Source organism: Syngnathus leptorhynchus, chromosome 11, assembly GCF_054491065.1.
Source record: "Syngnathus leptorhynchus isolate UIUO chromosome 11, UIUO_Slep, whole genome shotgun sequence".
Classification (NCBI taxonomy): domain Eukaryota; kingdom Metazoa; phylum Chordata; class Actinopteri; order Syngnathiformes; family Syngnathidae; genus Syngnathus; species Syngnathus leptorhynchus.
Window position 1 is genome coordinate 1,318,588 of NC_141205.1, and position 25,426 is coordinate 1,344,013.

The 25,426-nt window shown below is 42.8% G+C and overlaps 4 protein-coding genes across 9 annotated transcripts; 1 reads left to right on the forward strand and 3 right to left on the reverse strand.

Annotated features, from left to right (window-relative positions):
- Positions 1-1,130: 1,130 nt before the first annotated feature.
- rplp2a (ribosomal protein, large P2a) lies at positions 1,131-2,862 on the reverse strand. Its single transcript, XM_085923921.1, has 5 exons — positions 2,754-2,862; positions 1,858-1,981; positions 1,557-1,605; positions 1,385-1,483; positions 1,131-1,255 (listed from the first exon to the last, which is right to left on the reverse strand). The coding sequence occupies exons 2-5, from the start codon at positions 1,978-1,980 to the stop codon at positions 1,179-1,181; spliced, it is 348 nt and encodes a 115-aa protein (XP_085780047.1). The 5' UTR covers position 1,981; positions 2,754-2,862; the 3' UTR covers positions 1,131-1,178.
- Positions 2,863-4,741: 1,879 nt separating this feature from the next.
- On the reverse strand, positions 4,742-7,036 carry LOC147048724 (adenosine receptor A1). The gene is made up of 2 exons (XM_085924295.1): positions 6,681-7,036; positions 4,742-5,540 (listed from the first exon to the last, which is right to left on the reverse strand). The coding sequence occupies exons 1-2, from the start codon at positions 7,034-7,036 to the stop codon at positions 4,868-4,870; spliced, it is 1,029 nt and encodes a 342-aa protein (XP_085780421.1). The 3' UTR covers positions 4,742-4,867.
- Positions 7,037-7,392: 356 nt separating this feature from the next.
- Positions 7,393-9,871, reverse strand: adora3a.2 (adenosine A3 receptor a.2). Its single transcript, XM_085923989.1, has 2 exons — positions 9,014-9,871; positions 7,393-8,720 (listed from the first exon to the last, which is right to left on the reverse strand). The coding sequence occupies exons 1-2, from the start codon at positions 9,340-9,342 to the stop codon at positions 8,045-8,047; spliced, it is 1,005 nt and encodes a 334-aa protein (XP_085780115.1). The 5' UTR covers positions 9,343-9,871; the 3' UTR covers positions 7,393-8,044.
- A 3,475-nt stretch (positions 9,872-13,346) lies between these two features.
- Positions 13,347-24,365, forward strand: LOC147048726 (uncharacterized). 6 transcript variants are annotated; one of them, XM_085923982.1, is made up of 14 exons: positions 13,347-17,171; positions 17,772-17,820; positions 19,471-19,600; positions 19,678-19,773; positions 19,839-19,973; positions 21,494-21,613; positions 21,732-21,872; positions 21,947-22,029; positions 22,289-22,453; positions 22,836-22,948; positions 23,175-23,283; positions 23,360-23,458; positions 23,610-23,781; positions 23,879-24,365. In XM_085923982.1, exons 1-14 carry the CDS (start codon positions 17,035-17,037, stop codon positions 24,010-24,012), a joined length of 1,683 nt encoding a protein of 560 aa, XP_085780108.1. In that variant the 5' UTR covers positions 13,347-17,034; the 3' UTR covers positions 24,013-24,365. The 6 variants fall into 6 exon arrangements, with proteins under 6 accessions (XP_085780108.1, XP_085780109.1, XP_085780110.1 ...); XM_085923983.1 differs by having other exon boundaries at positions 21,735-21,872; XM_085923984.1 differs by having other exon boundaries at positions 21,497-21,613.
- Positions 24,366-25,426: the final 1,061 nt, after the last annotated feature.

A 25,426-nucleotide genomic window follows, 5' to 3' on the forward strand; every position in this document is an offset into this window, starting at 1 on the left:
GGTGGAATAGATTAACATGTTTTGTTAGCCTATGATAAAAGTACAGGAAGCCAATAGGAAGAACTCAAACAGGTGGCACACCTTTAGTCAACCAAAGACTTGACTTCAGGACTTGTAGAAACAACAATGTGGATACGTGGAAGCATGCGGAATGCCGTTCGGAAATTCCACCGCGTCAAGACCTTGAGTGACATTTGACGTTTGAATTATGTAACGCAGAGCCTTGTCGCACCCCATCTTGCTATCGTGAAGCTAGACAGATGGAATGTGGCAGTGTGTCAGAATCAAGGCTGAAGCGTACGCTGATGGATCCCACCTGAGGAACAGGTTCGCCCCGCAGGCAGATGGCCTGGACGAGGGACGGCCCTACGCTTTTTATTGATTGTTTTGATGCATCTAAATTGTGCAAACATTTTGTTTGCAAAAGGTTCTATCTGTGCCAAAATATGGAATAAAAGCACAATTTGCCTTCAAACAAGTCCACACAAACAAAGTGCAGTAATCATTAAGCCTCAGACTCCCTGTGACGTCCTAAATGTAAACGTGGATATTGTGGGTCAACATTGCAACTCCAGCAGTTAGCTTCTTGGAGAACTAAGTGAAATAGGAAGTGGAAAATTGGAGGGGAAAATTGACAGCAGTGCTACCACTATGACCTCAGCGTGTGGGTGAACATACAAGCATGGCGCAATGTCCTGTGGGGAAAAAAAAGGCTTATGCAAAGAAATATCAACATAAATTCCATATTGGTTTATAAATGCATGCAAGACTTTTCATTTTTTATCATGTAACATCACTGATAGAAACTAGCTCTTTAGATTGTATATTTTTTGTCATTTTAAAAATATAATCTGGTGCTTTCTTTCTCAGTACTGGCTGATGTGAAGGCTGTTCCAAATGTGTTCCTGTGTGATCGATCGGTCACGAGGAAACAAAAAATGAAATGTATTTCTTCTCAATACATTTAACAAACAATTAATGTGTGAAATCTGTAGTGTTCAAGGGTGTAACAAAAAAAAAAGGTTTGCTAAGTCAGGACTAGTAAGTGACCTTTTCTTCCGTGCCTGTAAATTTTTTTGAAAGCCTTTGTGAGGAGTAAGCAAGAAAAAATAAAGAACAAGCTCAAACACTTTCAGCGTAAACCTTTTACTTTATTGCTTTTTAGAAGTAAAGGCAGATTAATCAAAGAGTCCAAAGCCCATGTCTTCATCCGACTCTTCAGATTCTTCTTTCTTCTCCTCCTTTTTCTCTTCCGCTAAAACAAATGAGCGATCGTCAGGATTGCTTAAATCTGTGTGCTTCCATAATCATTCAAAGTACACCTAAATCTTGATTTTACACAGACAGAATTTGGGAATCAAGTAAACTAGTAGCAAAGACATACCAGCAGCAGGTGCGGCTGCAGCGCTTGAGGCAGCTCCTGCAGCAGCAGGAGGAGCTGCCACAGCGCCACCTGCTGGTACAGAGGCTAGCTTAGAGAGGCCTGCAAGGAAAAAAGAAAAGTTTAGCATTTCTGGTGCCGCATCTTAAAAAGTGCATTATTATAAAACAATTACCTGAATTCATCACTTCATTGATGTTTTTCCCTTCCAGCTCACTAATGACCTGCACAGAAAACAGATTCTTGTTGGAAGATAAATTTCCATCCCAGTCTCAGGTCTTTTGCAGCAGGATTTTTTTTTTTCCAGAATGGTCCTGTATTTGGCTCCATCCATCTTTCCATCAACTCTGACCAACTTCCTGCCCCCGCTGAAGAAAAGCAGGCCCAAACTCTAATGCTGCACATGCACCACCATGCTATGTTCGGGATGATGAGCTGTGTTTCTTTTCCTCCAAAGAAATAAAATAACTGCATACCTTGTTTAAGCGTTCATCATCAGCCTCAATCCCTACGCTGCTCAAAATGGCCTTGATGTCTTTGGCCGCGGGACTGGTGTTCCCACCGAGCACAGCCAACAGGTAAGCGGCCACGTAACGCATTCTGTCAACAAACACACAAGCATTCCAAATGAGCTGAAATCTTTCTTAAAAAAAAACAATTTTTGGACACAAATCAGACGTTATTTCCATCTTATTGTTGGCAGCTTTTCCAGGCAAACATAGATGGCTTCTTTGACATTTTTCAAACCAAATGACCATAACTTGGACATTGTTGGGATATTAATATGACCTGGATGACTGAGAATCTACAGTCGACTTGCGCAAACTGTTTTGAAAACTGACCTGACATACACAATTTACAAAGGTATAAATATTTTTTAAACTTGAAAATATATGTACACTTCAAAGTAATTGTATTAAAAAAAAAAAAAAAAAAAGAAGATGTCTTAGTGACGTAAAATTCTACTTTATTGGGATGTTTGACGAGGGCCACTTGACCACCCCGGGTGAACGAGGTATCTACGCCCGTGGACCTGTTCTATCTATAATAGCATAAACTACCCTAAACAGGCTAACATTGAGCGTCAGACCACCATTTTAAACATGGTTAAAGGTCAGACTACATATGGAGACCTTATTCAGCGTAAAGAATATACGCTATAATTAATCGTTGTATTAATATATTAAACAATGGCAGCATGGCGGCGGACTGTCTTCACCGTCCTCCATTTCTGACCCAAAACAGCATTTCGCTCCGGCTAAAACGTTATTGGTCGCCCATGAGAAGCAGGTATTGGGCATACACTTCTTCATACTATTAACATTTACTTAATTCATCGTATACGAGACAAACATAGGTGGTTTTAACTTACTTTAAGTCTAAAAAGACACGAAACGTCGGTCACGCTAGGAAATCCGTAAGAGAGGGACGGAAGGAGGGGCGTTCCCGAAATATGTAGGACTGAAAGGCTGTGATCCAATTGGTCCATTTAGACGCCTATCATGACGTCATTACTCCAGTGTATAATGCTGCCTTCACAAAAAAATTAATCTGAAATTTTAAATTTCACTCCGTTCTCAAAACGTTTGAGGGAATATAATAATTCAGATGAGTTTTAACTATACGAATTCATTAAAAATTACAACATATATGGATATGAATTGAATCTACATAAATAAAAATGCACCATTACTGGTAAAATGTTTTCCACTTCCCACCTTCCTCGAATGCAGCATAAAAACCCTATCACGCATGCGCATGGACGCGCTGTCGTCTATTTTAATTAGTGGTTATTCAGTTCTATTGGGCTGTCAACAACCCGTTTTCAAAATAAACGTTGGGAAATTTACAAAGAATTTGATGTATTTTTCCTTTTATTTTTCAAAATAAAGAATGGATTACTGACATGCACATTTAAATTATTCTCAGTAGTGCGTTTTAATGGTTCACATGACCTTAAAGTTATTGAGAAAAAACGCTACTATTTACAGTAATAAATTCAAATCAAATATTTGAAGCATTCAAATGAGATTATACGAGGTGTACCTCAACCAGTACATATCATCCTGCACTGTTTGGGGTCAATAGGTCACATGACCTGGAAGCTCCTGAGCTAAAATGCTAATATTGACAATAGTAAATTCATAAAAAAAACATTTCAGGGTGCATGTGGAGCAAGCGTGGAGAGAAAAGCAGATCGGCCGAGCTGAAAAATCTTATTCCATACACTGATGAAAGTACAAATTGACTCAGTTTGTGGCGTACATGTTTATTTCCCTGACATAAAATAAGATATAACATTTTGTCTATCAGGTTTTTTTCACACTCAAAACAATGTTGAAAAATTACCCGGCTCTAATTCAGAGTTCAGCCAGGTCCTCATGTCCCTCTTGGGCAAGGAGCCAATTAAAGAGGAAGCCTACAGAGTCAGACGCAAACTCGGCAATCTTCCTCACGTTGGTCACGTACCACATTTTGTACGCACACTCGCCCAGCAGCACGAGCAGAAAGACCACAAGGAAGCCAAGGAAGAAGCGGTCGATATAGTAGTGGGCCTTCTCTCTGGCGCTCCACTGCTGCCACGAACGCGCTTGGCGGACTTCGTTGTATTTGCTAAAGTATAACAAGGCTGCTTCAGCTTCATCCACGTCAGACTGGGGAGCCTCCGCGTCTTGGCCTCCCCCGGCTGCGTGCGGATCTGCCATTGATTGAGGAACCTTCTGCTCTGATAACCACAATGAAAACTTATTAGGGGAAAAACGTTCGTTGGAATTTCATACAAAGGATGATCCTACCTGATGAAATTAATCCTGGAAGATGTGAGAAAGAGAAGAGTTTTGGCCTCTATTGTGTGAGAGGTGCGTTGCAGAAGTAAGAAATGTGAGGCACCTGGCTTTGTGAAGATGAAGGCTTGGGATTAGGACACACTCAGCACTTTTGAAATCCCTCATCAAGGATGAAGCTGGCAGATGGTGGGACGGACTATAAGCAGCTGCGTCATTGTGAGGGTAATGTTCAGATCAGAGAGACAAATTGACTCAATCGTATGAAAACGGTTGGCAAGAGTGCTGTCCAAAACATACTTTATGGTTTCCGATAAAGCCTCAAAAAAGAACATTGGGTATTGAAATAAATGTAAGGGAATTTAATGAGGAATTCAGTTTCAAATCAAGAAATGTAGCCAGGCCATTTGGCCTTTCTAAAATAAGGGCAAATGAGCTCTGACTTGATATGAGAAACAGTGTATCTGCTTTAATTAGAGTCGTTAACTTACTGAACACATTGGCTGCATGAAAGCACTTTTGAGTTTAATTTGTTTTTGCAGATTAAAAATTGCATTCTAAGGCGGTGTCCACCCAATCCAATTGTTTCGCTGTACCCCAAAGGTCAGCTCATCGACCAGCCTAGAATTTCTGTATCCCCATTTTGAGAACCCGCTGCTCGAATGTGTCACTTAGCAGGTCCCCATTGAAAGCTACAAACGCTTCACTTAGCGTCATCGACACGCTGCAGACCTTGCGCCAAGGCCGCATCCACTTTCTCGGCGAGCGGCGGCATGCCGCTCGGATACGGGCTGGCCCTGGCACCGCCCCGGCATGCCACGCAGCCCCGCGCCACCTCCAGCAGCGTAACGCGGAAGCGCTTGATCCGGAAGGCGTACACCAGCGGGTTGAGCGCCGAGTTGACGTGCGACATGAAGATACCCGCATACACCAGCATCTTAGGCGTGGTGTGGCCCGGGTGGAAGAAGTCCAGGCAATTGATGATGTGAAGAGGCAGCCAACACACTGCGAAGAGCAACACCACCAAAGCCAGGGACTTGGCCAGCTTCAGCTCCTTGCGGTAGTAGCGCTCGCCGTCCGACGTGGCCTCGGCCCGCCGGTTCAGCTGCCGGCGGATGACGCGGAAGATCTCGGCGTAGAGTGCGATCATGACGGCCAGGGGTACCACCACCCAGCCGAAGAAGTTGAAGTACACCATGTAGTCCATCCTCATGACGGCGGTGAACTCGCACACCATGTCGTCGGATCCGCTGAGGTTGCCCAAGACCTGGCGGTTGTTCCAGCCCACCATGGGCACCAGGCCAGCGAGGAAGGAGACCAGCCAGCACAGGCAGACAGCCACATATGCGCGCCGCTGCGTCACAATGCTGCTGTACCTTTTCAAAATCACAGTCCGGAAACAATAAACGCATCAAGTGAGATATGGGCAATGGAAAAAGACAGCTGCTGCCTTTTTACAGACTCTTGCGTAAGTCACTTATTTGGGCAGACATTTTAATTTTGCTGAAAGCCTGCGATGTACAGTGCATTGATCGCCAAAGGATATACGGTGCTATGAAAGACGTAAACAACAACGGGAGTCAACCTCACATCGATTGAACGCCTTAGCAGAATGAGCTGATGTCTGCTTTTGTGACAACAATGATAATACATTTTTATTTAGGAGTGCCTTTGGAGACCCTCAAAGACACTGTGCACCGATAAAAATCAACATGGGAAGAAGAAAAGAAAATACAATGCAGTGCAGTGCAGTTAGCGTGGGCAGGTGATCTGAAAATGACGTGTTTTGAGTTTGCATTTGAACGTGGTAAAGGAAACCCAGTTGTGGTGCTGAGGTGGTTCTAGAGGTGGAGAGAAGAGCCATTCAAGGCCTCACCTCAATGCTTCTGAGAGTGGCAGGTGAAATGCAGATAATGGAAACCAGGGAGCCCAGTCCAGAGCCCTGGGGCACGCCGGAAGCAACAAAGTCTGGCTCAAATGAAAAGGACTGAGTAGTATGAAGTCTAGAGCAATGGGGGAGAGCTGTGTAAAATTGTGAAACAGGCAGCACTTAGATTAAGGAGGATGAGGATGGAAAGTGAAGTGGAGTCCACTGCAACGAAGAGATCAGAAGTCATTTTTAATAGGGCTGTTTCAGTGCCGTGGGGGAGGAGGCCAAAACTGGACTGAAAAGGCTCGTAAAGGCTGTTGTTTGTGGAATGAGAGTGAACGACGACATTTCTTAAGACTTTCAAGATGAAGATGATGTCAAATGTTCTGCCGAAGCAAACCAATTTAGCGCGGCCAAAAGGAAAATAACAAGCAAGCTGTACAACCATTGACGGAAACCAAAGAGCAAAAACGCCAAAGCAGTTTTTCATATGACTGCATGAAGAACGTGTAGAGTTGAAAATGGGTATTTCAAGATGGGCTAAGCTTTTCAAGTTGGATGCTTCCAAAGTGGAATTATGATTTCAGACAAGACAGTGCTACGGTTTCAAGACGGCACAAACATGGGCATTTTGTTTTTTCTTCACCTGGTTGGTATCTTGACCCTCAAGTAGCGGTCGACGGCGATGGCGAGCAGTGACAAGATCGAACCCTGAGTGATGATCACCAGCAGGCAGGACAGGAAGAGGCACGTGTAGAACTGCGTACTGATACCCAAGCTGATGGTGACGGCCAGCGGGATCACCAGCACGCCCACCGCGATGTCAGCCGCCGCCAGGGACACGATGAAACAGAAAGTGGTGTTCCGCAGGGCCGGGTTCACGCAAACCACCAGCACCACCAGCACGTTGCCCACCACCGACGCCAGGGCGATGACCGCCTCCACCGAAATGTACACCGTGTCCACGTTCCCCCGTACCTTCACCACAGGAAAGGATGACATGGTTCACCCTTATGGATGCAAATGGGACCAACTACTGCCTTCCACTTTTCTACCGTCCATCGTGTTCTTCCTGAGATGTTGGAGATGCCAAATGCAGGCTGCACAGTTTCTGCAGAGTATCACAAGTCTTGCAATCTCTCTCTCTCTTTCTCTCTCTCTCTGTCTCTCTCTCTGTCTCTCTCTCTCTCTCTCTCTCTCTTTCTCTCTCTCTCTCTCTCTCTCTCTCTCTCGCTTTCTGTTTCTCTCTCTCTCTAATATGTGAATGCAAGCCAGTGATTTAGAGGAGAGATGTTGTTTTCTGCAATAGTGGTTAGATGTTTGTGTGTGTGTGTTTTAGAGGGATGTGGTCTCAGTGTAATTGCAGGAAGGATGCTTTTTGGCAAGGCTTTTTGAATATATCTTTAATTGGCAGATGGATGCATTAGTGCTGATTGCTGCGAGCGTACACATCACGATAAGAAAGTGAGGGAACATGGTGAAATTTATTGTCATCTTAAAGAAATATATACTTTATACTCGGCTAGTGATACTTTGATGGATACATGGTAAATAAGTTGATAGAAGTTAACAGCAGATTAGTTGCTAACTCAGCCTAAGCAACAGTAAGTGAGATATTTGTGGTTGTTGGTTTTTTTTCGATTCGATTCAATTGAAATATATTAGATTCTATATAGTTGTGTAAACATGTTAAAAGAAAGGATATTTTCTCATGAAAGTTTGGCTTCCACACTCAGCATCACATCATCTTTTCACAAAGTAGCACACAATGATGCAGTTATACTTCGCCCACATTGAGGACTCAAAGCACTGAATGAAAGCCACTTTCACAACCAACTTATCCCACTGGAATGGGTGAGTGAGTATGCAAATAAACGAGTTGCAGAGCGTGCAGTCTAAAAAACCACCAGGGGGCGGAATAGCTGTAGCTTTCTGTTTCAACAGCCTTCATCAGCTTTAAACCTGTTGTCACTGTATGTTGCCCCATTTCAGACATCTGCGTTTAAAAAGTCACTTTTCCACAAGCTGACTAATTTTGCCATGTAGTTGCATATTGTTGTCCATACTGTTGCTACTTTGGTTGTTGTCTGTGGTCTGGTTGGACTGAGAGCCTTGGACCTTGTCCCTGCATGCAAGGCGTCTCCTCCAGATCGTCAGGTAAGCCGTCCTGATCTTGTGTATCTTAAAGGCATACACCACCGGGTTCACGGCAGAGTTGGCGTGAGACAACAGGATACCCACGTGGAAAGCGCTCACCGGCACCGTGGCTATTTCAAAGTAGGCGATGCAGTTCAGTGCATGCAGCGGAATCCAAGAGAGGGCAAAGAGGGCCAGGACCAGGACAAGAGAACCCGCCAACTGCTTCTCTTTCTTCAGGTAGATGTGAGACTTGGTCTGGACACCGTTGCCCGGCTTTTCTCTGAGGTTGCCGCGAATTACGCAGAAGATATAGCCGTACAACGCCGACATGACTAACAGCGGAGTCAGGGTGCAGAGGAAGAAGTTGAAGTACACCAGGTAGGACATGGGAATCACTGCGATGAACTGGCAGGTGAAGGTGGAGTTGGGGGAAGTCACGTCTTGGTTGTGCCAGCCCAACATGGGCGCGAAACTCAGAGGCAGAGCGATAAACCAACACACAGCGACGGCACACCATGAATGTCTTTGTGTGACCGTCCTTTTATACCTGGAAACAAAACAGAATGGATGTTTGCTCAGGTTGCTTGGAGCATTGTGTTGGCGTGTGTTGTCACAAATAATCCGATGAATGATTTTTTTCCCTTGCCGCTTGTGCCATTAGGTACTGCTCAGAAGATTTTTTATTTTAGAACCGCCGGGGATCACAATATAGCCAAAGCTAGCATGATTAATTTCAGACAGACAGAAATATGATGATTAAGGGGCTACCATTCTTTTTTCTGTCATTTGGCTCAATGAAGCAACCAAACTATTCAAAACAGCAGTCAGTATAACGCTTACCTGCGCGGGACGTACACCCGGAGAAAGCGGTCCAGCGAAATGGCCATGAGGGACAAAATGGACACCAGGGTCAACAGGATGACCACACAGCTGATGAAGAGGCAGGCGCCAAAAGACGTGCTGACCCTGCCGTCCACCAGCACGGCCAGCGGGATGGCCACGAGGCCCACCGCGCAGTCAGCCGCCGCCAGCGACACGATCAGACAGAAGGTGGCCTGCCCGACACTTTTGGTTGTCTGCACAGCCACGATGACCAGGGCGTTTCCCACAATGCAGCAGATGGCTATGAGCACCTCCAATGAGGCGTAGACCCACTCGCCCGTGTGCATCCTATCTTCTCTGCGACTCGCTCTACAAGCACACTGACACCAATCTCAACCTTGAATTTGTTTGAGGAAGTCGTGCGCTTCTTTCTATTCCTGTTAAGACTTTGACACTTTGACAGTTTTGCAGCATCAGGAAGCAGCTCTTGGTTTGTTTCTTCAAATGACTGCTGTCCATGAGTAAAATGAGTGGCCGTGACGCTTGAGTGAATCAGCAGACGCAATGGTCATTTGTCCCAACGCTGTTTTCCACACAAGGCGTATAGAATCGGTGTTTGTATAAATGTATGAAATCAACCACGACATCTACAAAAAAAAGCCTCAACTTCCGCTTGTCTGCTGTGTTTGTGAGTAGACATTTTGGAATCATTAAGTGATGTATGTATGAAAGTATGAAATCAACCACGACATCTACAAAAAAAAGCCTCAACTTCCGCTTGAGTGTAAGTACTACTTTAAGATCTTATGATGCCTTTTCTTTTTGGTATACTTCTCCAAAGAGCTGAAATTACTTTCACAATTACTCAGAGGACTACTTGACATGTATAGCAAGCAGATGTGTCATCACTAATGATGTGCCGCCTGAATGAAAAGGAATTTTTGCCTTATTAATATTGAGGAGGACAGAAATGTAGCTTTATTTATATGGCACATTTCTCAATGTGCTTCACATCATTAAAAGTACATTTCCAAACACTGACAAAGCTTACTGAAATTACTAAAAGGTATGTGTGTGGGGGGGATTTTTTAAAACCTGGATGAAATCAGAAGAAAGCTTTATTCCTCATACACATACTGACAAAGAAAACGAAGCTACATTGGGTTGATAGTCAACCGTTCTTTATTTCAAATATAAACCAAATGGTTGAACACGAATATTATGAGCAAAAGCATGCCGATGACACTCATAAAGACCCCACAGCGTGGAATAAGCTTCTCTTTGTGCCCCTCAAGGAAGGTAATAGAGTGTATAGTTATCACCTCTTGGGGTGGCTGGCAGCATCCCACAAACTATACAACCTACTACCTCATCTCGCTAGGCTCACCATTAAGTTGTAAAGAGAAGACGGGCTCACTTTTGTCCACCTTGTCGGCGGCGAGCAAGCTGTCTCACGGGCAAAGACAGTAGATTGTACAGTTATCTCAGAGGGGACACAAACCCCACAACTATTCAATCTACTACCTCAGCCCAAAGGACAGAAGAAAGGCAAGGCAGAAGATCACATGTCATTTGTTCATCTATGGCACAAGAAAATAGCAAATTGAGTTCGCTTGATGATGTTTATGGATGCGCCTCGAAAATGTTTAGAATTGCCTGGAGATTGTCTAAATGAAGAGAGAGCGGGACGCCACCAATGAGTCATTGAATCAATTCAGGTAAAAACAAAGCTGGATGATTGACGACAAATAAACAAAGCTGCTCGCCTCCTGTCATCATTTAAATTTCCTGAGACAATGAAATTGTTCTCTGGACTAAGGAATGTGGAGGCTGGACTACCCCAGTGCCTTATATAGATGCTCCTTCTTTTTGGTTGGACATCAACTTTTGCAGACCAGATGATGACTTTCCCCGAACAAGTGTCACCTTGAGACGTTACAAGGAGCATCTGGCAGCCTTATTGCGCCTCGTACAGCCTTTTATTTCGCCTCATTGACATGCAGTTTGGCAGGCGGACAACGTAGCGCTTTCTTGGCACTAAACGACCTCATGAGAATCAGGAAAACACCGAGCCCACCCTTACCATTGTCTTCTTCCTCCAGGCTTGACCACAGAACTTTAAGAGCGCTGTCGCTGAGTGAATTTTTTCTCTCTCTCTCTCTCTCTCTCTCTCTCTCTCTCTCTCTCTCTCTCTCTCTCTCTCTCTCTCTCTCTCTCTCTCTCTCTCTCTCTCTCTCTCTCTCTCTCTCTCTCTCTCTCTCTCTCTCTCTCTCTCTCTCTCTCTCTCTCTCTCTCTCTCTCTCTCTCTCTCTCTCTCTCTCTCTCTCTCTCTCTCTCTCTCTCTCTCTCTCTCTCTCTCTCTCTCTCTCTCTTCTCTCTCTCTCTCTCTCTCTCTCTCTCTCTCTCTCTCTCTCTCTCTCTCTCTCTCTCTCTCTCTCTCTCTCTCTCTCTCTCTCTCTCTCTCTCTCTCTCTCTCTCTCTCTCTCTCTCTCTCTCTCCTCTCTCTCTCTCTCTCTCTCTCTCTCTCTCTCTCCTCTCTCTCCTCTCTCTCTCTCTCTCTCTCTCTCTCTCTCTCTCTCTCTCTCTCTCTCTCCAATTCCTTGCCTTCTATTGCGTCATTCTTGTTGTAGCACACACTGCCAATTGCAGAAATTGCCAGAGGGACATTTATGAGGTGAAAATGTGCATAAAGAATTCAAATACATGGAGAAAAGAACAAGGAGTGAGTATGTGTTATGGGATTTAATTTAATTGTGGTGAGAAACTCACCGAAAACCTGCTGAGGCAAATGTGCAGACAGTAATAGAACATCTGGACCGTCCAGATGTTAATCTCAAGATCGATTTCACATGGATAGCACACAAACAGGAATACACGCGTGCACATACACACTCACACACTGAAAACATCATTCCCCGCCTTCCCTACCCACACAGTTTCTCCATTTGGTAATTGGCTGCTTCATTGCTGCAACTGTTTAATGTGTGTGGAGTCTGATCAAACGCTGTTTATAGGCCATAACTCAGCGGCGCTAACAAACAAGAAGAGCAGTGTGTGTTTATGCGTGTGTGTTTTCTGATAAAAACAAAAAACAAAAAGGAGACTCTGATCCCCATGGTGTCATTTTAGTGACCTGGGAATTGGCATGTTCAATGAACCAAATTGACCATCCTTAACGTACCCTTGCGAATGGTCGGTTAAAAATAAAAAATTGGACCGACCCCAGGGTCAAAGTGACAAAAAAAGCGTGTGTGTGTGGGTGTATGTGTGCATGCATGTGTGTGTGATTTGCAGACACACACAAGCTGCTCCAATTTTGCATTGCTTTGCAAGCCTCTTCTTGCAGCAAAGCCAGATTTCTGGTTCTATCTGGATCAGGTTCATGCGGGTTTGGAAGCACAACCACTATATTGTATTATTTTATTTCTTGATGTACAATATAATACTACTGAGATTATAAACCTACAATAAATAGATCTACTGAACTAATATTTTACATTTTGCGAATTGCCAGAGAAATTCATACATAAAATGAATTAATTTCTTCCCAATGTCACCTATTATCTAAACTAGCAGCTTGGATTATTCATATTATTTTGGAATGCGTGACAAAAATGATGTCCGGATTGACACTGCATGGTTCAAGTGACACATGAAGTAACAAACAACTTTTGGATGTAGGTCACGGCAGTGTAAATTAAAAAAAAACAAAAAACTCTTTCGGATACCTCGAGTGAAATCAGGCCTCTCCAAATGTGATACGTCTCGTGTATTTGTCAAATGTGGGAGCAGTTTAAATGCGCAGATGGAACATACATCAATAGCAGCTCAAAATATTCACGTCTGCTAAAACACAAATAAACAAAATAGAATTAAACACTCGCTGTAAATCAAAACTGCAACAATTTGCAGCAAATATTAGATGATGTTGAAATATGCTACATAGAGGTCTTTCCATTCTTAAATATTTTGTTGTTGTTGACAGGGGCCAGCGGACTAATGTGGTGGTCACTGTCATTTAAATCGGTGGGGGTGGGGGGAGTATTGCATGCAATGTGGTCTTGTGTTCATGCAGCTTGTTTCATGAATGTAAACACAAGCATATGGGCTACGTGACACTTGAAAGAGGCATGTTGTAAATCCAGTCTAAGCTCTCAAACTTCATCTAATGACCATTTCCACGTAAATAAAACCACAGTTTCAGCTTTGATGTTGTGCCTTCCAAAGCTCGCCAGCTACAAATAATCCTTTATATCGATTTTGATACAATGTAATGTGCTGAGGAATGTCGAAATGCAGATAAAAGTGAAAATATGAAATGCCTGCAGGTGAGCATAAGGCAAATGAGGCCACGTCGTTGCAGACCTTAAAATCGGAATGGAAGATGAGAAAAGTCACCAAGCCATTGCCTTCTTCTTCTTTTTCTCTTTTACTTCTCGCTCCTTCCAGGAAGAAAAAAGTCAGAAAGTATCACATTGTACCCCCATGGCGGATGCCATCCCCGAGCCAGTGAGCGACTTCAAAAGGGGTCTCGACTTAGGGCCGTGGTGTCCTCACAAAGACGTCTGGGTTGTTTGCGGGATTACAGGATAGAGCAAGACGAGGAAAAGCATCTTAAAAGAATCCAAAGTGACTACTTACAGGCGGGCTGGAAGCGACACCAACCAGGTTTGACGCCGTTCCGGATGAAACCGTCCAAACGGTTTCCCGACGTGTTTGGCTGCAAACGACTTGTTCCTCGCTAAGCCTTTTGTCAGCACTTGGCATCATTCCCAGGTAGTCCATGCCTGGAGGATCCCATTCTTGGCTGCTTGTCTTTTTAGTCGTCCTGCACCTGCCTGGGACCTTTTTTTTTTGTCTGAGATTTGCCAGCAGAGTCAAGTGAGGATAAGGGTGAACCTTTTAATCCACCATTTACAGTCAACAAGGAGGACAGTCCGGGACGGTACGGCGAAGAAACAAGTGTAACGCAAACAGGGACATTGAAAGAGAAAACCTTTGAAGACTTCTTTTTCATTGGAAAGTGTGTCCACAATGTGACAGGCGATATCCTAGACAGCTCTCTCCGTGACGTCAGCGTTAGAAAAATCCTCCCGTTGTCCTCAAACAATTCACTTTTTTTGAATTGCAAAAAGAAGAAGAGAAAAATCCCCCCCCTCTCACTCAAGTCTGGTCTCTGGGTCCTTTTGCCTTCCTGCTGGCGACGGCTCTGCAAAGGTTTGGGCCAGCCTCCGTTGGCAGCGGTTCAACAGATCACTGCTTATTTAGGAGAAACAGGGGTGACGAGGCAGCTCTCTCTCTCTTACTCTCCACCACTTTTTTTTCCCCCCTCTCTTGGGGACGCCGGGAAGTGACGACTCACTCCGGAGAGACTTTGTGACGGAGGGTCGGCAGTAAAAGGAAGTACACGCTAAAAGCTCAGCTTCCTGGCCGGCGTCACTTTTGGGTCTGGTCTCAGGGCCTCGTTTTCGAGCTACCCAGCTTTTGTTTGGCAGAGGCCGGTTAGCAATTTTACTACAGCTGCGGATTATTGGGCAGAGGTGGGCCGTGGGTTTAGTACCCGAGTCTTCAATGGGGACTTACTCGACTTAATCAAACAAATTCTTCAGAGGTTGCCTTAAAGGGGCCATGACATGCACATTGATATTCTGTGTAGAAATACTTTTGGAGTGCTTGCTTGATCATGAATTGTGAGATTAAACCACCAAGGGGACAACAACCGTGCTTAGTTAGATGATCTGGAGGAAGGAAGGCCACTTTCAAGCAAATTTGGTTGAAATCACTTGGGTGTGATCCCGCCTCATGCAAATGACCCGCTATTTTGTAGGGCCAGATTTTCGTCATCATGACGACTATGGTTGAAAATTTGCTTATATATGGTTGAGATGTGAAAACACTTTCTTGCTACATTTGTTTGTTCTTCACAGAAACAGGTCAATAAGGGCAAGCAAAGCATGTAATATGCTCGGAATATGCTTTAATCCAACCCAATGCTATCGCTATTGTTTTAAAAACAAGAAACAGCCGCGTTGCTAACATGCTGGTTCCCTACATTTGGCACGCAGTTTTTGCTGGAGCATCAAAGGGAAAGTTTCCCAAGCCAACCCTGATGGTCCACTGAAGACCAGATGAGACAAACAGAAACATGAGAGAACATCTGCAAGTGATGCTCAAAAAAAGAACTTTATGCAGAAGCAGGAACTTTGCAGAGTGAAATGAACACGCTGGCATAATGAGTTCCCACTTTTTGTGACATTGTTTCAGGTTTCATTTTGGGTGTTTTGTAAAACCACAGTCATCAGCGGATCTGACATTCATAGATTGGTTTAGCGAAGCACCTCCTGCGCTTTGTTACAGCAAAAGCTGTTATGAAAGCGCTATATAAATAAAGGTATTGCATCATTAATAAAAATAATAATAAAAAAAAACAACCATTACGCTTTGTTACAAAAACCGCTGTTGTGACAGTGCTATAGAAATAAAGATATTGCATAAATAATAAAGACACCCATTGTGCTTTGTAACGTAATGCTGTTGTGAAAGAGCTATATAAATAAATATCACATAAATGATAAAAATACTTGCCAAGTTTGAGAGTAGTCAGTATATAATGTGGCATTTAGCAGGCAAAAGTTATCGTTGCATTTTCTTGTCGTGTCTTGTCTGGCAACGCTCTGCTGCCTGGGCATGTTTCCCATTTAAACAAACCTCCTCTTTGGGTATCTTCAGCAAACATGGATACTTCCTGTTACGCATTTATTGTTTATCTTCACTGTCAGTGAGTTGATAATTCACCGCTAACATACAGTGCGAGACAGGTAATATGTTTGCCAACGGGAGTCATGACCTTCTGACCTAACTAAGTCCTTTTTCACTGACGCTTGACCTGATTTCAAACTGATGTGTGGTTCCTGTGGTTTCTTAAGATCTCAGAGCCCTTGCCCTGCCTTCTTTGTTGCCAACAAGTTTTGTTTTGTACTACTGCCAGTAAAACCAAGTTGGACCCCCCACACACACACACAATGCAAGAAAATGATGAATCATCTGCAAGAGCATTAAATTGCAATTCTTGAACTCCATGCACCCACCTAAATTTTCTCGCTTACTTCCTGTCTAAAAACGTTGTCTCTTGGACTAAAGCAGCACTTAGTGGACAAAGGACTCAATTTCACCTTCTCTTTTCTTTTTTTTTTTTTATGAGTCAGAGAATCGGCATTGGTTGTTTTCCACTGAACAGGACAGACGCAGTCAGTATCAAGTGAGGGGCTCGGTGGAAACAGCATATGGCAGCTTTTCAGGTTTGATCCCCGCCGCAACACACCCGATTCGAATGGTCCGCATTGTGATCAGGCTTTAATAGAGCTTGCTGATGAGCTGACCATCATTTGAATCAGGTGTGTTGTCGTAGGGCGTCACCTAAAACAGGCTGGATAGGAGCGAGCCCTTGAGGGCTGGACTTGGTGACCCCTGGCCTCCCCATATATAAACTAGTGTCTCAGTAAATGTATAAAACTTGGCCTGAATGCCAACTGCCAAATACTTCTCTAAGTAGGAACGAAGGAAGGAAGGAAGGAAGTAGTAAATCTTACAAGGAAGCACAAGTATGTTGGAGAAATGAGAGAGAAATTTAAAATGGGTTGTTGGGTTAATGTCGTATGTGCATTTTTTTTTATCATCAAATCACGTTAGCCATTTCTTTACTTTAATCATCATTTTGTTAGAGTTGTAAAGTGAGTTGAGGATGGTATTAAAGTGCATCATTGTTTGTGGTGTAGTTTTAGCTATTGATGTGATTATATGTTTTTTTTCTTTAATGCTTTTTGTTTTTGGCGGCACCGCTTGGCCTACGCTACATTAGGACGTCCAAGTGTGGTAGCTCGGGTTAAGTGACCCAACAGTGCTCCCTTGTGTCTCAACTGCTCAACATGAAACTCCAATTTTATTTAGTTTTCCTCCCATATAGCAAACACTACTAATGCTCTCAGATGGCGAGTGGCTGATTAATGTAATCCAGACTGAAGGGCCAGGGGAGGCGAGGGATGATGCTCTTAAAAGCCAGGTCATGTGACTCCGTGTGCATGTTTATGGTGGGAGCTTCTTTACCGGTGTCCATTTTGGCTCCTTACACCATGTCGATCCAGCGTCACACGGCCAGACAGGCCTGGACCCATGACAGGTATGTTCACATTAAAAAAACAGCCATACTAAATATGATGAGATACTCTGATGATTTGTTTTCCTCACTCACAAAGAAATGAAGTCTCCAAATGTTTTACAGTGTTGTTGAACTCGACTCCCAAAGAGTAGGTGGTGCCCACACAGTGAGGCACACTCAACCAATTACCAATCGCCTTCAATGTCTTAGCACCACTTGCGCGACATTGAGATGGCATTATTCCAAAATGGAAGCCACACAAATTTAATCTCAATTGGCCTGTGTCAGTAGGATGCCAAAGAATAAAAGGTGGTAGGTAACACGGTAAAGTTGCATATTCAGCATGGGCTCAAATCAACCTTTTTATTTCATACATAAGTCTATTTGACCTTTGATTCCCACTCACTCAATTACATCAAACTGCTCCAGTTTCAATAGGCGATCATCACCTCTGTGTTCAAAATGAAAAAAAACCTCAAATTTCTTGATCATGAAATAGTGATTTCATTCATGAACAAAGGTAACTGATGATTTATGCAAGATTATGTTTCCATTTATTGCTTGCTTGACCGATTAATTGATTGATTTTATACACTAACCTTTTTGAAATCCATCCAATAGCCACCTGGAGGAGGAAAGTCACGTATCATCCCTACAAGTGTCCACAAAGGTAATGAAATATTCACTTGTGCTGCATTTTCATTGCATTCATCCTTGGTTTTTCTATCATGCTCGTTCTCATTTGGGTAAAAAAAGAGCAACCATTCACATTTACACTTGAGGACAGTGGAGAGTCTTCATACCTGATTTTGGATTCAAAGACAAAACCTCTGAACTGTGAGGTTGACGTGCTACCTGTTAGAAAAGAAATGGTCTCCTCCCTTGGTTCATCCTCCCCGCTGTTGGGCCCGTTTGGTCTAACCCGTTGACGTGTTTCTACACAGCAGATGGCTTCACACATAAATCCTATTAACAACTTTCTGGAGAGGCGCTGAGGCAAGGCCTGTTCTCGCTCTTTCGGTATTTCATCCCAGGAAACAGTTTTGTTGTTGTATTTTCTAACGTCTACCAAGAAGCTGTCAGAGGTTGCCGCAACATGTCTACAGAAAAGGTAAAGAGGTGTTGTAGACTGCAAATCAATAGTTTCTCTGTCCATCCCTAGAAAATTGAGATGACTCTGGCTGTGATGCACAACACAAAGGTCACCACCTCCATGTGAAGTACTCTGGATTTGGTGGGCGACTACAGATCTTGTCTGTGTATTTTAATCTTTGTTTATTGATTATTTATTCCGTGACAAAAAAAAAAAAAACCTGAGTCAAAGTGGACAACATTATGAATAGTTTGAAATAGAAGTCAGTGTTGGTGCAAGACCACTAGAATATTTGAGTTTAATCAGAGTAATTTGAAATGGTTGTGGGTGCATGACTCGCATTAAACTTGAATATGATTGGTCAATTCTGAACACAGCTACGTGGGTGTGCAGACTTTTTATACCCAATTTTCACAGCTGAAATAAGTTTCCCATGATACTATTCTCATTTACTGATGAAGGAACTGGCATGTTTACTTTTTGATTTCGTTACATCAAGTGAATAAGACAGCTGTTGTAATGCGGTCAAGTGTTGGCTCGCAGTAGGACTCGCATAAGCCTGGCACGTCTATGCAGGATGTCTCCTCATCTAACAAGATTAGAGCTCACTCGCCACTTGACCTCTTTTACTGTGATGCATCGTTTCTCACCGTGGAGATCTTTGCTTCATCGTTTCACATTTAGAGCACATACTGTAATGTTGTGGAGTGCGTATTATGTGAAGCTAACCAATGATTTACTTGCATTGAGTGTCACTTTCCACGGTTATTTTTTTAGAACTGCATGAGGATACAAAGACAGTTTCTCCTGTCAATTGGTGGTGACCATATGATCACAATCACGACTTGTGGTGTTGATAATGTAACTCTTTTTTTTTTTTTCCCCTTGTTGCATTCCCTGGTCTGGTTGTTTTATTGGTGAGTTGCCGCTACAAATGTATGAGCTACTTTCATACATATTATTTTAATCATGATTACAGTGGTAATTATTATTTTGTGTATTCATTTAAAAAAAAAAATTACTATGCATGTTATCAATTCAATTCAAATTAAATTGATATTATGACAAAGCATTATTTTTTTTATTATTATCTGGTTTTCATTTTTATTGGTTTCTATTTTTGCGAATTGTTTTGTAGGAGGAGATTTTGGGAGGGTTGTGTTATCTGTGATGTCTTGGTTTTTAATATCTTTTTATACCTGTACGACAGAAAAATCGGATTAAAAGAAGCCTAAGAAGAAGAAGGAGGAGGCCAACAGCACAAGCGAGGCCAAGCTGAACAGCAGCGAGACCAAGATAAAAAAAATCAAGAAAAAAAAGAACGAGGAGGCTTCTGAGGAGAATCGCGTCTTGCAAAGTAAAGAAATAAAAATTATTTTTTTGAGTGAATGGGAAATGCCTATTGATCAGTTTAATCTGATGACATCGTTGCAGATGACAAAAAGGTGAAGAAGAAAAAGCTGGACAAGAACAAAGAACCGGACAAAGAGACAAAAAAGAAAGCCAAAAGTGCCCCAAAGAAGAAGAAAGGTGAGGTAGTTGTAGCTTTCAATGTGCGCTGTAGCTCAACAATTTGTCTCAACAATTTGTCTCAGCAGGATCAGTCACAGACGACGACGAGGAAGAGGAGGAGGAGGAAGACACTCCTAAAAAGAAAACCAAGAAGAAAACAGCCAAAGACAGCTCACCGTCCCCAAGTGCCACCAAAGAAAAAAAATCAAAATCAAAAGGTACCTGTCGAAATAGTCCTTAACGTGACCTCACATCTGACATCTTGTTAATAGGATTTGATTGTGTAACAATAATGGGCGGGAAGCCACATATGGGCAAAAACGCAAATAACATGCTGGCCAGATTGTGGAGAATGGATTGGAAATAGTTCCACTGATTGCAATCTCTGTAGTTCTGCACATCTAGTGCTGAAAATAGCTGTACATTGCGGCAAGTAGCCACAAGAAGGCGCAAATATCCCCTCAAGCAGCTGCCCCGTGTGCGGGATGCTGCAAAGTTGAAAAGTTTCTGGGGGATTTGCGCCACCTTGTTGATACTTGCCCGCTCACGTGACACACAAAAATGAAATGAGTTTCTGGAGACTTGAATCATTGGCAATGTTTTAAGATACAATCACATCTGCAGGATCAGGGAGGTGCAAACCCACAAAACAAGAATGGGAAGGGGTTCAGTTTCTTCTCTCATTAATGTGTAACAGGCAAATCGTTCTTCACGCTCGCGTAAGGCATGGCAGGTTATTTGTTGAAGGTAAAAGATGATCCAAGTCTCAACTGACAAACTGACCAAGCACATTGCCAACATATGAGCGTGAGAGTCTTGGTGTGAGCAGTGGCTGACAGCAGCTTCCACATGCATGTTCCTTGTGTCAACGGCTGGAAAGGCATCACAGTAGTTTCTTTAGTTGCACCACAACGGAAAAAAATCGACCTAGCGACTGTTTGGAAGTGGATTTGTTGGGTATGTTCACTGTAGTATAGTGTTGGTTTAGTCCTCGGAGCCCAAAACTCAGAACAGTTGGAAGCCATTTTCGTTTTTTTGTCTGCAGACCACCATAGGAGTTTCACATACCTGTCTCTGTTAACACATCCCCCACCCCTCCAATAATGTACAAATACATCAAAGTGGCGTTTATTCATGAGTCCGAGAAGTGAAACGTGTCATCATGGTTTTACTTCATGAACATCTGCTCACCATCAATAATAATCTGTAAGTTCTATCAGACGTTGACAAAGCGCTTCATCAGCTCTTTTTCTGCCTCTTAAACGTTTTAGCTGGAGAAGGAAAGGACCGGACGTTAACTCCTTTGACAGATGTGAGCGACTCCTGCTGAAGCGCTCTTACAGGGGAGAAAAAAAAAAACACCTGGAAAGAAAGCAGGATCACATGCTGAAATGGAATTCATTCTCCAAATCTGTCTTCATCTTTGTTAACCGATATTGCTAAACCTCATCCAGGATTTTAAGATCCTCAGTCAGCGTTTTGAACTCGGATGAAAACACACATCCGCTGTCATTTTCTACATTTCAAAAAAATATTCTTCATCTTAATGTAATATATTTTTTTATTGATAGTAATTTAAAAGCAACTCAGCTAGTGTGTCTTTACAATAAAATGTCAATGACTGTATTGTCACAATGTGCTTTATGAGAATTGAATTTAGAAATGGCATTTTCAGTCATGCCAATCGAAAGAATCGATTAAAAAAGTACATGCGTGTTCTTTTCCTTTGTTTCCTCAGAAGACAAGGATTGCGATGGCAAGGAGAAGAAGCCAAAGTCAAAAGAGAAGGACAAAAAGAAGGAACCGGCGTCCCTGTTCCAGATAAACAACGATAAAGACTCTAAGAGCAAAAAGAAAGGTGATTCACAAAAACACGCCCGGTGTTTTCCTGTGACTGACAGTGGTTGCGTTTGCTGGAATAAAAGATTGAAGTGTCATTTACTCTCATTTGTGTTCTTAATTACACCCCGCCAAAGCAGCCGCCAAATCGGAAAGTGACGACAGTGAGGAAGAGATCAAGTCGACAAAGTCCAAAAAGAAGTCTGCTGCCAGCTCCACGTCATCTTTGTTCCAAACCTCAGGAGACAAAGACAAAGAAAAGAAGACGAAGAAGAAAGGCAAGCTTACGGCTTACGTACTTCACCTTTTCAAACACTGGAACTCATTCAAAAATGTGCTGATTTTCTTTCAGCAAAGGCAGAAGAGAGCGATGATTCTGAGTCTGAAAAAGAAGAAAAGTCCAAAAAGAAGAAGGTCAAAGGCAAGAAGAAGAAGGTATCAACAAGACACATACCCATTTCCATTTTGTGTGTACGTTTGGGGTCAGAAACCAAATATGCATAACAAAGATACACAATATTGTGCACCTCTTGTACATTGGGCCATATAGTTACATATTTTTCATCAGCCCAAAGGTAGCGCTGTAAAGAAACATTTTAAATCTATTCTCCAAATGAGCACGACTAAATTGGGCAGCAACTTCTTTTGTGCTTTGGCTTCTAGCCCACAATAATGAAGAATCCTTTGTGCACAGGAGAGAGCGCCATCACCTGAGATTGAGTTTGACAATTTGGAAACGTTTGTGATGGATCCAGCGCCTCAAGGTGTGACCGTCAAATGCAGAGTGACTCGAGACCAGCGGGGGATGGATAAGAGCATGTATCCTCTTTACTACCTTCATCTTGACAATGACAAGAAGGTCTGTTGGAGTTTCCATACCTATATTGAAGCCATATTAGCGAAAGGTCTATCGCCAGTAGCCTACATAGTGGGAGCCAATGGGGGCCATATCATTCTGTGAGAATAAATGCCACAAGATGGCAGCAAAGCACTCCTTTTGTCAAAATGAAGCTCCTCAACTCAGTTCACCATGGAGGAGTTTTCTCATAACATTGTAACTTTTTTTTTTAACCTCCTAAGAAAAAAAATGATTGCAAAAATTCGGCACTTTTACACATCATAGTTAGATTTACTTGGAGAAAATAAATCCTGAAACTTAAAAAGAATGTATGCAAGTTTTTGGATCGCTAAAAGCGTCAACGTTTTGGATGATATTACTTATAGTTGACATTTCCTTGTAGACGTTTCTGTTGGCTGGCAGGAAGAGAAAGAAAAGCGCAACCTCCAATTATCTCATCTCCATTGACGCCACCGATTTGTCAAGAGGTGGTGATAACTTCATAGGAAAGCTGAGGTACTCTGCAGTAGCCCAATCCTTTGAAACAACTTAACGCACAGCTACCAATAACCTCTGGCAACAAAAGTGAGAGCACACCTAAATGAAAATTGTGCCCAAAGTATCAATATTTGCAATTGTTGAGCATCTCAGGTTGCCACTGGATTCTTCTATCCTGCAGTACAACTCCATCCCAAAATCCTGATTCATTGATTCAATCAGTTTTTTCCCACCTGTTTTCCAGGTCAAATTTAATGGGTACCAAGTTTACGGTCTTTGACAATGCTTTGAATCCAGAAAGAGCCCTTCCGGACTTGTCTAACGCGCGACAGGAGTTAGCGGCCATCATCTACGTAAGTCACGGCACATTTCCCAAAAAGTTCCGCATTGGGTCATGCTGAAATTCAAATCTCTCCTGACAAACATCAGGAGACAAATGTTTTGGGGATGAAAGGGCCCAGAAGGATGTCGGTCATCATTCCAGGCATGGACAAGGACAATGAGCGGGTGCCTCTCCGACCCAGAAATGTGAGTGTGAGCTCCATATTGACTAGCACTAGCAATAGACTTGATGTGTTTTGTACGCCGTGAACAAAGCCGACTCGCTTCGCCTTCAATAAAGGCGGGTCCTCTCCACCCTTGGCTAATGATGTACATATGATTCCACGAATTTTCTCAGGACTATGACGGCCTGTTAATACGACACCAGAATAGAAGGATGGAGAATTTGATTCAGCTTCACAATAAGACGCCTGTGTGGAACGAGGAATCGGCATCACATGTGCTCAACTTCAACGGCAGGGTCACTCAGGCTTCCATCAAAAACTTCCAGATTGTCCACAGCAAAGATTGTGAGTCTACAAAAATGGTGTTATTCAAATTGCTATGACTTCATTTCAAATCATACCCAGTGCCTCAACCTAACATTGAATGCATCTTGTCTTTCAGTGGACTACATTGTGATGCAGTTTGGCCGAATAGCCGATGACATTTTCACGCTGGACTACAAGTACCCCATGTGCGCAGTGCAGGCCTTTGCCATTGCGCTATCGAGTTTCGATGGCAAAATCGCCTGTGAATGAGTTCCATTTGTTGCCTCGGAGGGTTCCGTGAGATTTCAAACCAAACCAAGCCAGGCCTTTGGATATGCTGTCAAAATTCTCTCTTAGCTCTGTACACTGATAAAAGAAAATGAATGTGGCAATACCTGCCGATTCTTTCACCGTGTTTCCCCTTCCCTACATCAAAAGATGGACTTGCGTTGTCGTTAGAGTCCTGTTTTGATTCGAATTTAAATCAGTAGTCATTGCTAGTGTGGAAGATGGAAGAAACACTTTTTGTAAGAATCATCTTTGTTCCTTTTAAATGAAATTGGCACAGTAATTTGGACTCACCGCTCCATGAAAATGTTATGTATTAAAGTATGACAAATCAATGTCCTCCACTTGCGTCACATGTACAGTTTTATCAGTGTTGTCATGACGATAATGACTTTAAATGGGAATGAGCACACCCAAACAAGGAGCTCTCCTTTACTGGGGCCATGCCCAGCAGGCTTTGTTGACGCGTTGGATTTAGTATATTAAGTTTTACAGCTTTCTTTTGAGTAAAGCCGGCGGCTTCCAGTTGATCTGACAGGTTTGAGTTGCCCCAAAGCTGTGCTTCCAATGAAAAACCTGTTTGAGGTGACAGCTCGAAGGCCAACTGAGAGAGAGGTGTGAATTCTGCCTCAACCTGCTCAGGCAGTTGTCCAAACTCGCAGGTAAAATGTAGGCTTAAAGCTGGCGCCCTTTCTGGATGGACATTCGCAAAAGGACACTCTCACTCCGACATTTCCCTCTTTTAGAAGTTGACCTGATCATCTATACTTTTTATGTTTACTCCCGACTGTGAGCAAATGATTCCTTCAGAAATACTTGCAACTATGGAGCTTTTGCCTATCCAGGCGTATCATGGTCAGCCAAAATCACAAAGACTCTAAACTAGAGCTTGAAAATTACGATTTTTTTTTTTGTCAGCTACATTGAGGGAATCAGCCAGTCAACCAAAATAGGGCTCATTCAGTTGAAATAATTTCACTTCAAAACCAAAATAAATGCAAGGGTGTCTGTTATTATTATTATTTCGCTTTTTAACAGGTAGCCTCTCAATACACATCTATCTTTCCGCATTAAAATCAAGTCAAGTCAAGTCAAGTCAAGTTTTTATATAGCCCTAAATCACAAGCAGTCTCAAAGGGCTCTGTCCTCTGCATTTAACCCATCCCCATGTGATTTTGATCCATCCCCTGGGGGAGAGGGGAGCAGTGAGCAGCAGCGGCGCCGCGCTCGGGAATCATTTGTTGATCTAATGAAAATGAATGGAAATGCCCTTAAAGCGTTCAATGCCCCATAAAACTATATAATATAATTCTATTATATGAATTTTGTTGAAAACAATGATATTCTATAGTCCTGTTTGTCATTATAAAATATCAGGATAAAATAATTCATATAT

Excerpts from the sequence above, each read along its gene's own strand:
- LOC147048726 (XM_085923982.1), top strand. The coding sequence starts at position 17,035 with ATGATGCTCTTAAAAGCCAGGTCATGTGACTCCGTGTGCATGTTTATG. Across the intron at positions 19,974-21,493 it reads AAAAAAATCAAAATCAAAAG|AAGACAAGGATTGCGATGGC; the intron begins GTACCTGTCGAA and ends TTGTTTCCTCAG. Across the intron at positions 22,454-22,835 it reads ATCTTGACAATGACAAGAAG|ACGTTTCTGTTGGCTGGCAG; the intron begins GTCTGTTGGAGT and ends ATTTCCTTGTAG.
- LOC147048724 (XM_085924295.1), bottom strand. The coding sequence starts at position 7,036 with ATGTCATCCTTTCCTGTGGTGAAGGTACGGGGGAACGTGGACACGGTG. Across the intron at positions 5,541-6,680 it reads AGGGTCAAGATACCAACCAG|GTACAGCAGCATTGTGACGC; the intron begins GTGAAGAAAAAA and ends GATTTTGAAAAG.
- adora3a.2 (XM_085923989.1), bottom strand. The coding sequence starts at position 9,342 with ATGCACACGGGCGAGTGGGTCTACGCCTCATTGGAGGTGCTCATAGCC. Across the intron at positions 8,721-9,013 it reads CGGGTGTACGTCCCGCGCAG|GTATAAAAGGACGGTCACAC; the intron begins GTAAGCGTTATA and ends TTTTGTTTCCAG.
- rplp2a (XM_085923921.1), bottom strand. The coding sequence starts at position 1,980 with ATGCGTTACGTGGCCGCTTACCTGTTGGCTGTGCTCGGTGGGAACACC. Across the intron at positions 1,484-1,556 it reads CAATGAAGTGATGAATTCAG|GCCTCTCTAAGCTAGCCTCT; the intron begins GTAATTGTTTTA and ends TTTTCCTTGCAG. Across the intron at positions 1,256-1,384 it reads TGCAGCCGCACCTGCTGCTG|CGGAAGAGAAAAAGGAGGAG; the intron begins GTATGTCTTTGC and ends CATTTGTTTTAG.